Source organism: Quercus suber, unplaced genomic scaffold, assembly GCF_002906115.3.
Source record: "Quercus suber isolate HL8 unplaced genomic scaffold, Cork oak 2.0 scaffold_36, whole genome shotgun sequence".
In the NCBI taxonomy this organism is placed as follows: domain Eukaryota; kingdom Viridiplantae; phylum Streptophyta; class Magnoliopsida; order Fagales; family Fagaceae; genus Quercus; species Quercus suber.
In genome coordinates, this window is record NW_027069501.1 from 1,367,686 (window position 1) to 1,383,798 (window position 16,113).

The 16,113-nt window shown below is 33.8% G+C and overlaps 2 protein-coding genes across 2 annotated transcripts; both read left to right on the forward strand.

Moving 5' to 3' along the window:
- The first annotated feature begins 2,866 nt into the window (after positions 1-2,866).
- LOC111989590 (uncharacterized) lies at positions 2,867-10,713 on the forward strand. Its single transcript, XM_024021386.2, has 6 exons — positions 2,867-3,034; positions 5,512-5,871; positions 5,972-6,466; positions 8,485-8,943; positions 9,130-9,627; positions 10,051-10,713. The coding sequence occupies exons 2-6, from the start codon at positions 5,521-5,523 to the stop codon at positions 10,612-10,614; spliced, it is 2,367 nt and encodes a 788-aa protein (XP_023877154.1). The 5' UTR covers positions 2,867-3,034; positions 5,512-5,520; the 3' UTR covers positions 10,615-10,713.
- Positions 10,714-13,146: 2,433 nt separating this feature from the next.
- On the forward strand, positions 13,147-15,638 carry LOC111989607 (receptor-like protein 46). The gene is given in 3 exon segments (XM_065770840.1): positions 13,147-13,405; positions 13,408-14,130; positions 14,133-15,638. Coding segments are annotated over 3 exon segments (2,358 nt in total). The 3' UTR covers positions 15,509-15,638.
- The last annotated feature ends 475 nt before the right edge of the window (positions 15,639-16,113 follow it).

Consider the following 16,113-nt stretch of genomic DNA (forward strand, 5'->3'; position numbering starts at 1 on the left):
TTCAAGTTTCCAAAAAGAAGTTTTATACATATACATTTAGATTATGTTAGGATATAATTTCTATCTCAGATAAATAAACACACCTTACTTGATTTGATTTGCTTTCACTATTTGGATATTTTCCATATATGATTTGATTTGATTTCACTATCTGATTGACTTTCCATATTTGATTCAATTTGCTATTTAATTTCATATTTGAATATAATAATAAAAAAAGTTTCCTCTTATGTTTCTATATCTCTTCTTCGAGAGAAAAGATACTTTATTTGTGTGTGTGTGTGTTTTTTTTTTGGGTGGACAATTTGATAGTTATATTGGAGGGATAATTGGAATCCATTGAAATAAAGTTTTCTTGAATGTTCTTTTATTTGATGCAATAATTATATGATAGGATATGAATCCACTCTAAAGAACTCCTTAATTAAACAATAGCCTAATGGCCCTAATCGCTAAAGACACTAATGGAAGTTAATCCATTTAGGCTCTGCTTGGAAGGAGGGAATGGAATGGAATGGAATGGAAAGGAATAAGAAGAATAATTTTATAATATTCTTCCCTTCTCTTCTTTGGGAGTTTTAATAGAGGGAATGGAAAGTTCATTCCCTTGTTTGGGAGTTTAAGTGGGAGGAAATGGAATGGATAGGAGGGAACACTCATTCCTCTCTATTCCTTTCAAACCTCAAATTTTCATTCCTCCCGAAATTGGGAGGAATGAGAGGGAATTGAATTATATTTAATGATTTTTTTACTAAAACTCACAAAATACCCCTGTATATTCAACTCTTTATTTTAAAATAGGGATCTAATAGTAATATTATCATAAAATAATTCCATTCCATTCTCTCAGGCTCTGCTTGGAAGGAGGGAATGGAATGGAATAGAAAGGAATAAAAAGAATAATTTTAGAATATTCTTCTCTTCTCTTGTTTGGGAGTTTTAATGGAGGGAATGGAAAGTCAATTCCCTTGTTTGGAAGTTTAAGTGGGAGGGAATGGAATGAGTAGGAGGGAACACCTATTCCTTTCTATTCCCTTAAAACTTCAAATTTTCATTCCTCTAAAAATTGGGAGGAATGGGAGGGAATGAAATTAGATTTAATAATTTTTTTACTAAAACTCCTAAAATACCCCTATATATTCAACTCTTTATTTTAAAACGGGGGTTTAATAGTAATATTGTCATAAAATGATTCCATTCCATTCTCTCCATGTTGCTCCCAAACAGGATTACTTACATTCCATTCATTTTCATTCCTTTCCATTTCTTTATTTTAAAACATCCAAATAAGGTTACTTAATTCAATTCCATTCCATTCTTTTCCATTCCTTTCCCTTACTTAAATACATTCCATTCCATTCATTTTTATTCCCTTATGATTATCTCATTCTCTTCCATTCCATTCCCTTATGAACTCCCAAGCGGAGCCTCAATGTTGCTCTCAAACAGGATTACTTACATTCCATTCATTTTCATTCCTTTCTATTTCTTTATTTTAAAACATCCAATCAAGGTTACTTAATTTCATTCCATTCCATTCTTTTCCATTCCTTTCCCTTGTTTAAATATATTCCATTCCATTCCATTCCTTTATGATCATCTCATTCCATTCCCTTATGAACTCCCAAGCGGAGCCTTAATCATGCAGGATTAAGTGTCTAACACGAGAAAGAAATTATTCAGTCAACATGGTAACATCAATGTTATTTAGTAAACAATAGCCTAATGGCCCTAGTTGCTAAAGACACTAATGGAAGTTAATCCATTAAATCACGTGAGATTAAGTGTCTAACACGGGAAGGAAATTATTCAGTCAACATAGTAACATCTACCTAGTGGTCTTCTTACCCAATAATATTGTATGATGTGTTATAATTTATTGAATCAATTCTTAGTCACTATCCTAGTAATAAAAAAAAAAAAATGAAAGAAGAATTAAATTTAAAAAAAAAAAAAACCTTAACCTTTATGGTTACCGTGTGTGGCTGCACCACTACCATCGTCATCCCCAACTCAAAGTCCATTGTTACACTCGATAATATTGTGCCATGTGTATAATCTTAGGCACGTGTTTGCATCGTATCATTGTCATAAAACCATTACTTTGTATTATACACACACGTGAATCGCCAGGGCCGGCTCTAGTATGAAAGCAAGTGAGGCGGTCACCTAAGGCCCCCAATTTTTGGCCAATACAATAATTTTTTATATTATAAACTTATTTATTAAGCCCAAAAATATTAGCCAATAAATAAATTAACATTTTTTATCAAATAAAAAAAGAAAAAAGAGAGAAAAATGCTACGTCCACAACATTTTTACAACAAATTCTAAATGGAAGGTTGTTACTGGCTGTTTTTTGTGAGGAAAAAAAAGTAATTCTAGTAGTGGGTTTAAATTAGAATTAATAACAACTTAATATTTAGGATTTGTTGTGAACATATTGTGAATATAACACTTTTCACAAAAAAAGAAAAAAAAAAAGCAATATACAAAGAATTTCACAACAATTGAGTTGGCAAACTTTTACTAGTTTTCATTTAGATATATTATTAACATCATATTTTTACTTACCATTACCAATTTGCCACATCAACAACTGTGCAAAGTTTTGTCAATATTTTTGTGTCTAGATTTTCTAAAGAAAATTTTTTTTTACAAGGTTAATTAATAATTTTACATCTAAAATAAGATAATAGAATTTAAATAATATTAATTTTTATTAAAAAAATCATATTTAAATATATGAAAAGTCTTAAGTTAATTTTTGCCTAAGCCCTAAATGTATCAAGCCCTGTGAATCGCAAGTGCACAAAATGTAATAAATGATCATTCTCAAAAAAAAAAAAAAAAACGTAGAACACCCAAAAATAAAATTTTAAAAAAAAACCATAAAAAAAAATTACATAGCCATAGGATATTTAGAGGAATAGGAGTTTTGGCATGAGAAGGTTAACTGTGAAACAAAGAAGAGAACGGAGGCGGAGAAGAAGACTTACTACTGTTCCGTCCTCTTTCTCCACCGCATTCTCAGGTAATCACTATCCTCCATTTTCCTCTCCAATCTCCGTTTTCCAATTTCCACTTCTATTTGATTCAATACGTTATTATTATTAATATTATTATTATTATTATTTTCTTTTTTCGGTTTGTTAAGCGATCATTCCCTAAAAACTGGTGTGCTAAGCCTTCAGGCTCTGTGTGAATCTCTCTCTATATATAAATTATTTACAATGAGCTTAACAATATATAGGGTTTGGAGTTTGGACCGTTTATGTTTGTTACCATTGTGGCTTTTCCTAAATGGTGATTATAAAAGTTTACTAAAAACATGAGCTTATAATTCTTCATTATATCACTCATTTACTACATTTTTTTTTGAACTGTATATGTTTGCTTGTTAGCCATGACAATGAAGTTCTTTTTTTAATTATATATATGTTTTATATTTATTTTTAAGTGTATGTTAATGAATTTATAAATTCAAATAGTTTGAATTTAATAGGTAAAGAGCAATGTACATATTGTGTGGTTGCAGAAAAGAATACATGTGACCGACCCTAACTAATCTGTTGTTGCGAGCAATTACATTGTATGCGATAGCAACAGCAAAGCCGGAACATAGGAATTATATTGAGATTGTTGAGCACTTTCGTCTTGGAGTTGGATTGAGGTTTCTCTTTTTTGGGGGGCTCATACATTTGTAATTTTATTATGTTGTGTTGATGATATGGAACCTGGCTACCTATGGTTTCTTACACAAATATAAAGAGCTTCTCGGAAGGTGTTCACTTTGAGGAGGAAAGGAAATTCTTAGCTAGTGGTTTAAAGCGTGTTTGAGTAGATGATCGTTTGTATATAGTGATGTAGGACTGAAATTATAGAGGGTTCTGATGCCAATTTGATGCATAGGGTTCTCGATAAGTTCTTGAAGGATTCTTGAATGGAGTTTGATGTTCAAGGGTTTAGAGATGGCTAGGTCATTAAAAGAGGCTCTGTTTAGTAAGTGTTAATGATATATCTTGAACAAAACGTTTTAGCTCTATCTGAGCCTAAATAGGCTTAACATCATGAATCTGAGTAGTTGAGTTTCATCTCTTTAATTTTGAACTTATTGTCTCCTTTTGGTGTAATGTTTAGTCTTATAATATGCCAATAGATTTTTGACCAAATGGCGTATCCTTCCCAATAAACAAAGACTGCATTAATGTGTCACGGGGTCAATTGTGCACCTGTAAGTGAGTTGTATCTTATACTTCAAGCTTGTCCTGCGTGGTTTAATGTAAGTACTACAAGTTGTATGGCAATTTAAATGGAGTTTCATTATTTATTTTTTGAGTATTTATTAATCTATTATAATATTTGGTTTTTACTATCTATTTTATTATTCAATCTTAATTATATCATTGAAATATTTTCTTTAAATTACATATAATTCTTCATTAAGCGTGCTTTGCACATGCATAATACTAGTTAACATTAAAGATGGTTACTTTTAATTCCTATGGAGGCATAATTTATTATTTCTTGTCTCATATACTTCATGGTTTTGTTTTGTTTTATTTATTTATTTTATAGTTTTAATTAATTTCTATATTTTTGGCTGAGATATACGTTGATTCAAGGTAAGAGTTGTGTCTTGTTTTTTAGCTGAGATTTTAATTACTAGAAATTAAAGGGAAGGGATGTTGAGGAGGTTGGGAAATATCTTTAGTTGTGTTGTGCTGACTAGAAATGCTTCCAGCCAAAGATTACTTTTGGTCTGTACCGTGGTAGGTCTATTCCCCTCATGGAAGTCAAAGACGAGCCAAGCGATCTCCTAGGCACCTGGGCAAGGCAAGGTGCCTTTACCGAGGCACTTGCCTTTAGAGCCTAGGCAAGCAAGGAAAGAGCGCCAGCTTAGATTGTGTGTGTGTTTTAATTTATTTTTAAGTTTATAGTAAAACATATTGTTAGATTATTAATTTACAGATGGTTGTTGTAAAACCTTTAATTAATTTATAAAGCTTGTTGTAAAACTTATTGTTTGAATTAATTTATAGAGCCTGAACCGTGTTAAGTGGCTTAAGCCTATTTTGAAATCAATTAATAGACCTAATTTTGTTGTGCCAACATGTCAGAAACACTTGATTATAACATTTCATTATATTAGATACGTATGATTAAGTTCTATATGTATACTAACTATATTTAGAATTTGGCTTCTTGCTTTAATCGGGCTAGCGCCTTTTTGCAAGGCCTGGTGCCTTAAGGTCACCTTTTGCCTTTGACTATCCCCCCCAAACCAGAAAATGTAGCAAATAGGGAAAAAAATGCATTGCATATAATTCCTTTCAATGGCCCATTCTGCCACTGGTGTGACAAATTGGTGTTCCTACCATATGATATTAGGCAATGTTCAATCAGAATCAATGAGAATGAATTTATCGGCAGCCTAGGATTTTTTGTCTTTTAAATGTAATAAACAGAACATGTCAACATGGTTTTTACTCTATGGTTGAAAATTTTCAGGAACAAGGAATGTATCATAAAGTATATGAGACTCGTAGTTACAATGCTAAGGACAAGGTAAAATACATGGCATGGACAAGTGAGATGGACCGTTGCCTTGCTGAGATTCTTGTTGAGGAAGTGAAAAAGGGAAACAAGATAGACAGCACTTTGAAGCCTGCAGCATACAGAGCAGCACTTACAACCTTAAATGAAAATTTTGGCCTTGATTTGACAAAAGAACATATTAGAAATCGGCTAAAAACATGGAGGAAGCAATTTGGGATCTTAAAGGAGCTCCTTGCTCATGAAGGATTTAAGTGGAATGAGACACGAAAGATGGTTATTGCAGATAATTCTGTATGGAATGACTACAGCAAGGTTGGATTCATGCACTATGATGCTATAATTATGCACTTGATCAGGGTAATACTAAATTCTAATTGATTGTACTTATTTCATAGTCTTATTTTACCTGCAGGCACATCCTGATGCCAAGCAGTTCCGTGCAAAGTTCATTGAAAATTATGATGAATTGTGTATTATTATTGGCAATGATCAAGCAATGGAAAGCGTTTCTGATAGTGATACTGAAATTAATGTGGACTTGACAGTCGGTAGGGAGGGTGCGGATGCAGGCATTGTGTCTGAGATTCAGAGTGATGACAGGCATACAAAAAATTTAAGGTGGACAGAAGAAATGGATCGTTGCCTTGGTAAGATTCTTGTGGAACAGGTGAATAAGGGGCATAAAATAGATAAAATTCTACAGCGGGAAGCATACGATGCTGCTGTTTTGGCTTTAAATGAAAGATTTGGGCCTGATTTGACAAAAGAACACATTAGAAATCGCCTAAGAACTTGGAGGAAGCAGTATTTGATCTTGAAGGAACTGCTTTCTCATAATGGTTTCAAATGGGATGCAATGCAGAAGATGATCATTGCAAGTGATTCAGTATGGGATGACTATGTCAAGGTATGTCTCATTTTGAACAAACACTTTTAGGTGTGATATTTGTGGGACCTTTCAAGAATTCATACATTGAAATTTTCAAATCTCATTTTTTGGTAACACTTATTTGCGTATGTAATATCTTTTTGAATAATAATTATATTGTATCAAATAGTTGTGTGTAGCAAATGAACTGTTTCAAATTATTTGTTCTTCTTAAAGGCAAAAACCAAAAAGAATTAAAAGAAAGCCAATAACATATGAAGCACTATGGTGAAAGGGAGAAACATGCATACTATGAGCACACTTTGCTGTAGGAAGTAGAGCTTTTGCTATATAGTTTTAATTGAAAGGCTCTTTAGCGTTTTGAATGTTTGGCAAATTACAGTGAATAGTGTTATAAAATTATGAATTTATAAATAATGAAAAATAGTGAATTGTAGAAACTTTTCTAAAATCTCCAAATTTCGGCTTTTGCCTTAAAGTTATTTTCAGTTTGAAGGACCCCCTTAAAGCTCTTTCAGCAGAAATTTCCAAATGCTTGGCAATTTCACCATGAGCCTCACAGATCTTAAAGCAATTCTCTGGTAGTGTGTTAGACGCAATGTCAAGAAACTCATTCATGTGGGAAATACTTCATTTTTAATCCCACAAAAAGGGAAAATTACAATTTACCCCTTGTTGGTCCTATAATAATTTAGTTCACAAACTTTCAACTACTACATTTGACCCCCTAAATGAAATCGTTAGGGTTTCTTCCAAATTAATAATTTTTTATTTTGTGGTCAAATTTCCATTTACAAATTACCCCCTTTGGTTTGATCATATCACATAGTACTACAACATTTTCGATTTGCCACATTTTGACCCCCTAAATTTTGGATTAAAATTAAATCGTTAATGTGTCATTGGACAGAACCCTAACCTTTTATTTTAATTCAAACTTTGGGGGATCAAAATGTAGCAATTGAAACTGGTGTGGTACTAAACTGAATATTAAACCACCCCAACCCAACCCCCCCAACACACACACAGACAGAAAATTTGGCTTGCATTTAGTTTCTTTTTGAAGATCAAGAGATATAAAGGATGTGAAGCCACGATGAGGAAAAAAAAAATTTGAAGTATCCCATCACATTCTCACTTCAAATTTATCGTACAAATCATTCTAATAACCAATAAAGTGTATAATCCTATTTCCTTGCAACTCAATTTCTAATTTGTGTGCCATTAATGCCATAGAGCTCTAGCTCATACAGTACCTCCTTTAGTCCTTCCCGTGTAAGAGCAAGATGCAAGATAAGGTTGTGGGTTAAAGACGTACCTATGCGTGTTTAATTACCAAAAAAAAAAAAAGTGTATGATCAATCCAAAAGTCTCTGAAAATATTCTATTATCTGAACAGATGACTGTTTCAGATGGTATCTCTGTTGTAAGAGCAAGGTGTAGGATAAGGTCGTGGGTTCAAAGACCCAATAGTGCGTGTGCAATTACCGACAACAAAAGAAAGGGCATCATTAATCCAAAACTCTATTAAAAATATCCTATCATCTGAACAGCCAAAAGAACAAAAAAGAAAAGGTAAAATCTTATATCTGAAACAGTCATCTGTCATAACCTAGTTGACATCCATTACAGAATTTGCTGATTTAATCAGAGTTTATCTAGGAGGTCATATAATTTGATTGCTTGTAGAATAAAATTGCCATTGTGCCACTATGATATCCTATTACAAAATGGGAAGGAGATAAACCAATCAGACAATGACAAAAACCATTTAGTCAATTCAGAAACATACTCAATTGACAGGACATATAAAAGCCTCAAGTTCTTGAAATCCAAGTTTGAAGTTGATTTCTATTATGCTAAAGTGGTAACTCCCTTTTTCAGATGTAAATTTAGTTATAAAAAATTATCTCTGTTTTCTCAAAATGAATGTCAATTATGTATTATGTTGGTATTCAAATTCGGTCCTTCCTCCTGTTGTAGTAATACTTAACTATGACCATGTCATATTGCTAAGTCTTCTATGTACTCTACAGACTCACCCTGATGCCAGGATTTTCCGCAATCGATTTATTCAAAACTATGATCAGTTGTTCATTATCTTTGGTGATTCTCATGAGGCTGCAGAGCCTGTTGATGTTATTGATGTCTCCCCTGTTCGATGCGGTGGAAAGGCAAAAGATCTAGGGAAGAACGTGAGGTGGACATTTGAAATGGATCGCTGCCTTGGCAAAGTTCTTGTCGAGCAAGTGATACTTGGAAATAAAAATAGATTAGATAATAAATTCAAACCTGCCGCATATGAAGCGGCTGTATTGGCTATAAAGGAACGATTTCATCTTGACTTGACAAAGGATCATGTTAGGAACCGTCTCAAAACATGGAAGAAACAGTTTGATATTTTGCAAGAACTCCTGGATCAGAGGGACTTTGAATGGGATGAGAGACGGAAGATGGTAATTGCAAACGACTCAGCTTGGAATGAATATGTCAAGGTACCTAACATGCTTGACAAATTTGTTATAATATACTTCATATATAAAGTTAGGGCTGCACCCTTTATTGCACTTTTTTAATGAATCTTATTGAAAAGAAGCATTTCATATACAAAGTTGCATGTGGATCTTTTCATCATAATGTGTACAGGGGGATGATTTTGATTTTTAACTGTTTTTATACAGATAAACCCTGATGCTAGGACTGTTCAAGGACGAGTCATTAACAACTATGAGGAGTTGTGTGTTATTATTGGTTGCAATGATCCACCTGAAAGCTCAGTAAATATAGCTGAGAATAATTTGGATTTAATTGCTGAGAATGAAGCCGTAGTTGCTGAGGAAACGTACTATAATGAGGTTGACAATGCAAAAGATAAAGGAAAGTACATATCTTGGACAGATGAGATGGATCGATGCTTAACACAGTTGCTAGTTCAGCAAGTGATGTTGGGAAATAAGCTTGATAAAAATTTTAAGCCTGTAGCTTATATGGCTGCTGTTACAGTTCTCAATGAGAAGTTTGGGTTGGACTTGACAAAAGAAAACATAAGAAACCGGTTGAAGACATGGAAGAAACAGTATGGACTTGTTAAGGAACTCCTCTCCCAAGGTGGGTTTAAGTGGGATGAGAGATATAAGATGGTTGTTGCAACTGACTCTGATTGGAATGAATACATCAAGGTACATTTTTTGTTCCTTCAAAGATTCAGTGTTTTGGATGCAATTTTTTCAATCATTTATGTAGTTCCACCATTGCATTCAATGTGCAACTTCTAAATATGATGATAAGTTAACTTTTCAGTCTCTTGGACTCCACCGGTAAAAATGTTTGGATGTAAACTCATCTTTGTAAATGATCAGACTTGAGTATTGTTGGATAAGCCTATTTTGCCTGTTGTTTTTAAATTCCAAAAATTATGTTTCTCCCTTCTTCTTTTTTCTGATTTTTTTTCAAGTAAAAGAAAAACTGAAACCTAATTGTGATTATGGAGTGCTGAGTGCACCTTTAGAGAATGATTTTCTCCAGTTGCGTTAAGACATTCTTTAATCTTTTCAGATTCGTATTTTGTCATGCAATACTTAATTAATGTGTACAAATTTCAGAGGTATCCGGATGCAAGGCAATTGCAAGCCAGGTCTATTGAAAATTATGATGACTTGCGAATAATAGTTGGCAATGAGGCACCAGATGGACATTGGTTTGAAGCTGGTGCCACACTTAGACTTCAAGGCAATTCTACTTTCAACGACGAAGAGCATGTTGAAACCCCGGTACAGATGTTTGCTAATGAAGAAATGTCACATGAAGATACTAGTGATGGCATGCAAGGTTCATCTCAGCAGACAAGGGCTAGGCCTTCTTCATCATCTCATTCCAAACGGCTGTTGAAGAGGAGACGTTCAAGTGATGTTATGTTAAAAATGATGAGTGCCATGGCTGCAGATATTGGTAGAATAGCCGATGCATTGACGGAAAATAATAAGACCGTGTGCTTGGATGAACTGTTTGAAATGGTACAAACAATACCTGGCTTTGATGATGATCTTATTATTGAGGCATGTGAATATCTTTCTTTTGATGAGAGGAGGGCAATTATGTTCATGAAGTTGAATGAGAGGTTAAGAAAAAAGTGGTTATTAAAACGTTTGCGTGGTCAGTGTAATTAGAATGCATTGTTAATTTTGTCGATATATGGTTCTCATTTTGTGAATGGGTTGAACATGAGTAAAATATTCATTTTACCTATCGTAGATTTTCTCCACTTTTGTTGGCTTGCCTATTGGATTTTTGGTTGCTGGGACTGGATATGAATTGATTTATAGCCCATTCTTTCAGATCTTGGGGGTTTTCTAGATTAGTCTGAAGCTAAAACCAGGTCTTTCTAACAAAGCATGCAACTTTTGTGTGTGCAGCACAGCTTAGGGACAATTTGGTTCTTATAAAACAGGTTTATATCAGTTTGTGATGTGCACCTATTGGACTCATTTCGATGAGCCACAGCCTAGGGTTAATTTTTTATATACTTTTAATCAAAGTTTAGTTACAAAATTGGTTGTAACCTAAGGTTATAAATCTTACTCAATATCTTTTTATTGGAGATGAATTTTGATGAATCTACTGTTAGATTACATCTTCTTCTTATATCTTTCATACTTGCAAAATTTCTATAAATTAAAGATCAATAATTATGTCATCAATAAATTGTTTAAATTGCAAGTTTTTGTAGTTTAAAATTATGCATAAAATGTAAACTTATAGATCATATAATAGATAATATCCAATTGGCACAAAATTTGATATGTGTATTAAGAACATAAAGAACATATAATTCAATGGTTAAATTTTGATAAACCTTACTCAATATCTTTTTATTGGAGATGAATTTTGATAAATCCATTATTAGATTACATCTTCTTCTTATATCTTTCATGCTTGCAAAATTTTTATAAATTAAAGATCAATAATTATGTCATCAATAAATTGTTTAAATTGCAAGTTTTTGTAGTTTAAAATTATGCATAAAATGTAAACTTATAGATCATATAGTAGATAATATACAATTGGCACAAAATTTGATATGTGTATTAAGAACATAAAGAACATGTAATTCAATGGTTAAATTTTGATAAACCTTACTCAATATCTTTTTATTGGAGATAAATTTTGATGAATCCACTGTTAGATTACATCTTCTTCTTATATCTTTCATGCTTGCAAAATTTCTATAAATTAAAGATCAATAATTATGTCATCAATAAATTGTTTAAATTGCAAGTTTTTGTAGTTTAAAATTATGCATAAAATGTAAACTTATAGATCATTTAGTAGATAATATCCAATTGGCATAAAATTTGATATGTGTATTAAGAACATAAAGAATATGTAATTCAATAGTTAAATTTTCAAAATATATAATAATGTGAATGATATTGAGTAAGGTTGAAGTCTTAATCTACAACTAATTTTGTATTTAAACTTTGTTCTATACTTCTGCACTATTTTGTTCTGTTTGCACTATTTTGTTCTGTTTCCCTTTCCCCTCTCCCCCCCCCCCCACCCCCCCCCCCCCCCCCCCCCCCCTCTTTTTTTTTAACAATATCTTAGTAGGCAATCGCTCGTAGCACTTATTTTCGTTACATGGGCCTTTCTACCCAAAATAGTAACTTATAAATGCATATATCAGAAGATTACCAGAAGGATAGTTCTTCGATTCCAATGCCCAACTTAGAGTGACCTGCATGGCATGAAACTTAGAGCATGTTGAAGCTTATAATGCTGACACTATATTCTACAGATCAAGACTGATCAACAGAGTAAAACTTGATAATGTCGTATACAACTTATCTGAGTTCTTGCTGCTATATGACATGTTGTATTTAATATTGCATCTATCTTCTCGGTTAAACTACAAGTCGTCCACTTGTGTATCTATCTCCTAGTTTACTGGAGTTAGTTACAGGTAGTTGTTACTATTTCTCAACTATAAAACAAGGCTTGTACATGAACGCGCATCCTGTGTCTCAAATTTCCTGTACCACATCATGTACCACCACTCAACTTGTAACACGTGTCTCTTAATACCCTTTCTGCTGAAGCTGTAGAGTGGGGGAGAAGAAGAAAGGAGGAAAAAAGGCGGCAGATGTGGTACAAGGAACCGATCAGACGATTCAGACCTGGGTTTTAACGTTTTGAAGAAAAGTTAGTCAAAAAAATAGACGTCAGGAAATTTAAAAAAAAAAAAAAAAGAATAGTGTTTCATTATTCATTTCTCCTGCTAGCCGAAGAGGTCTTACCTTTCCCATAGATTTTCCAAAAGGGGGAGAAACTCTTTCACACTTTATATTAATAAAACACAGTGTGTGAAAGAAACAGTACCGCCCTTTCCAAAAACTACTCAATGGCTTACCAAGTCTCTCTTTGAAATAGGAGGCATGAGTCACATCAAGGACAAGCTCAATAAGCTAGCTTTTGTTTCATGGAGGCGCTGCATGATCATATGCTTCTGTGAATCACGTCTCTCCCTCAACATGTTAAAGTGCGTTCAAATGTATTCTTTCCCACCTCGTTCTAAGAAACTTCCAAGACCATGGGCGTCATCAGTAATCAGTTGCGCACCAACTGAACCTCCATTAATATATATATATATATATCCCACAACCGCCCACTCCTCCCAACGAAGAAGAAAGAAACACTCAACAATGGCAAAACTCAGCCTACTACTTGGACTTCTCATCTTGTTCACCCCTTCTCTCTCTTGTCCTGAACATCAAAAACAAGCCCTTCTTCAATTTAAAGCCTCTCTCATCAATGCTACTACTTTTTCACCAAAAAGCCCTCCTGTTTTGTTAGACTCATGGAATTCCAGCTTAGATTGTTGCCACTGGGACATGGTCAATTGTAGTTCTCGCTTTCATTCAAGGAATGTGGTTGCTCTATATCTAGAGGACCTCATCTTGTCGAAGAGCCCATAGTGTTGTCTTCCACCATCTTAACACTGCTCTTTCGCATTAGAAGCTTGATGCACCTTGTCATGTCCCGGAATCAAATACAAGGAGAATTGCCAGGTGATGGCTTTGCCAATCTGACAGAATTGGTTCATCTTGATTTGTGCAATAATGGCTTCAATGGCTCCATTCCTTCTCAGCTTTTTCACTTGAAGCATCTTCAATATTTTGATATAAGTTTAAATTCATTTCAGGGAAATATCCCTAAGGAGATAGGGAATATGACAAAGTTGCAGCATTTGTTTCTTCGCAAGAACAAATTATTTGGGGAAATTCCATCTTCAATTCTGAATTTAAAGGAATTGAAAACAATGAATTTGAGTTACAATTCATTGTCTATGGAAATTCCTGTTGATATTAGCAATCTAGCCAACATGACCAATTTGAACTTGAATTGCAACGAGCTCACGGGTACAATCCCATCAACCATACAGAATTTGACGAAATTGGAAATACTTCATTTGGAAAGCAACTCACTCATTGGAGATATTCCATCCAAGCTGTTCAATATCAAGGGCTTGAAGAGCCTTCTTCTTGGAGGAAATAATCTCACTTGGAATAACAATGCAGAGATAGAGCCAAAGTTTACGCTATCTGAGTTGTCTATGAGGTCTTGTGGTCTTACAGGAGAAATTCCAAGTTGGATTTCTACACAAAAGACACTTGAAATTCTGGACTTAGGGAGAACCAGCTAGAAGGATTGTTCCCACACTGGCTTGCTGAAATGGAGGATGGAGCTATAATTTTGTCAGATAACAATCTTACAGGTTCTCTCCCACCTCACCTCTTCAACTCTCCAAAGTTATATGCTCTTTCCTTGTCCCGAAACAACTTCTATGGAGAACTTCCAAACAACATTGTTAATGCCACTACTCTTGGGATTCTTACTTTGGCTAGAAATAGTTTTTCAGGGAAGGTTCCTGAATCCATCTCCAAGATTTATGGCCTCTATTTATTGGACTTGTTAAACAACAAATTTTCTGGCAGCACTTTACCAGATTTTAGTTCCAACGTACAACTCCAAATCATTGATTTTTCTTCAAATGAATTCTCAGGTGAAATTCCAACCAATTTTTCCCAAGAAACTATAATCCTAGCTTTGGGAAAAAATAAGTTTTCTGGTAGATTGTCTAGAAACTTGACTAATATGAGCAAGCTTGAACACCTAGACATCCATGACAACAAAATCAAAGGTGAATTGCCTGACTTTATCTGCCAAATCTCCACCCTTCATAGTCTAATTTTAAGAAACAACTCTCTCCAAGGTTCAATCCCTATTTGTATTTCCAATCTTACCAGGCTCCAAATTCGTGATCTCTCAAGCAACCATCTTGTTGGAGAAATCCCTACACGGTTTGGAAATCTTGCCAGTATGATTGAAACACCTGATGGATTTGTATTTTCGTATTTTATTGGTCTTGGAGCATATTTTAAAGGTTTTGACACCAAGATTAATGATATGATAGTGAATTGGAAGAAGTCAAAACAAGGTCTATCATTTCACAACCACAAGAACTACTCTTTGTTAGACTTGTCAATGAACCAACTTTCTGGTAAAATTCCAACTTCATTAGGAAGGCTGAAGGCTCTAAAGATTCTCAATGTCTCACTTAACAATTTTTATGGGAGAATACCAGCAAGTCTTGGTGATTTAAAAAATCTGGAGGGTTTGGACTTATCACATAACAATCTATCAGGTTCAATTCCACAATCACTAGCAATGTTGCTACAACTGACTATTTTGGATGTGAGTAACAACAAGCTCATGGGTAAGATTCCAATTGGTAGCCAGATGGATACAATGAATGATCCAAACTTTTATGCCAACAATAGTGGATTGTGTGGAATGCAAATTCAAGTGTTATGTCCAGAAGACTCATCATCAACAAATCCACCAGAGGTTGAGAGAAAAGAAACATGGTTCTCATGGGAAGGAATGGTGATTGGATATGCGGTTGCCTTCTTTGTAATAGTGGCAATCCTATATCTAACTGAGTATTCTATACCTGTAAAACCTTCAAATCATGTAGTCAACAAAAGAAGGCAAAATGTATAAATTTCAAGTGTCTTACAAGTTATGCAGCAGTCCATGGTCAAATAATAAAATCCTAGCTTTATAAAGGTTTTCAATTCAAATGTAAGAGGCAGACTAGAAGCTAAAACTAAGGTTAAGAACATCGTTTAGAACAGGGTGTCATGTTGTTCTATTTTTGTTAAGCAGAGGTTTTGTTTGTTTGTTTGCACCTCGTTGAAAGTTGTGTGGTTGCTTGTTAATGTAGGATTATTGATGCTGAATAAAATCTTGCTTTTTCATCCAAAAAAATATTTGTCATTAAATTTGTAGAATAAGGTGAGAGGGCAAATGAAAAGAAATATATAAGATATAACAACAACCAAGTCTTAGTCTGAAAAGATATCAGATATAAAATTCTCGCAAATTGTTCGCCCTCATTGTACGATTCCTTTTTACTCTTTTGTTTTTTTTTTTCTTTAGCCAAAAGATATAAAAATTGTAGTCATTTTACAAATGTTTACAAGAAACTGTTCTCTTCATCATAGCTTATACAAAATTGGAGATTGAGGTACTAGTTCCTTATTGCTTTTGTTATTGGAGTACATACTGGCAATTCATCTTCAAGATTACATTTGAACAATGGGCTT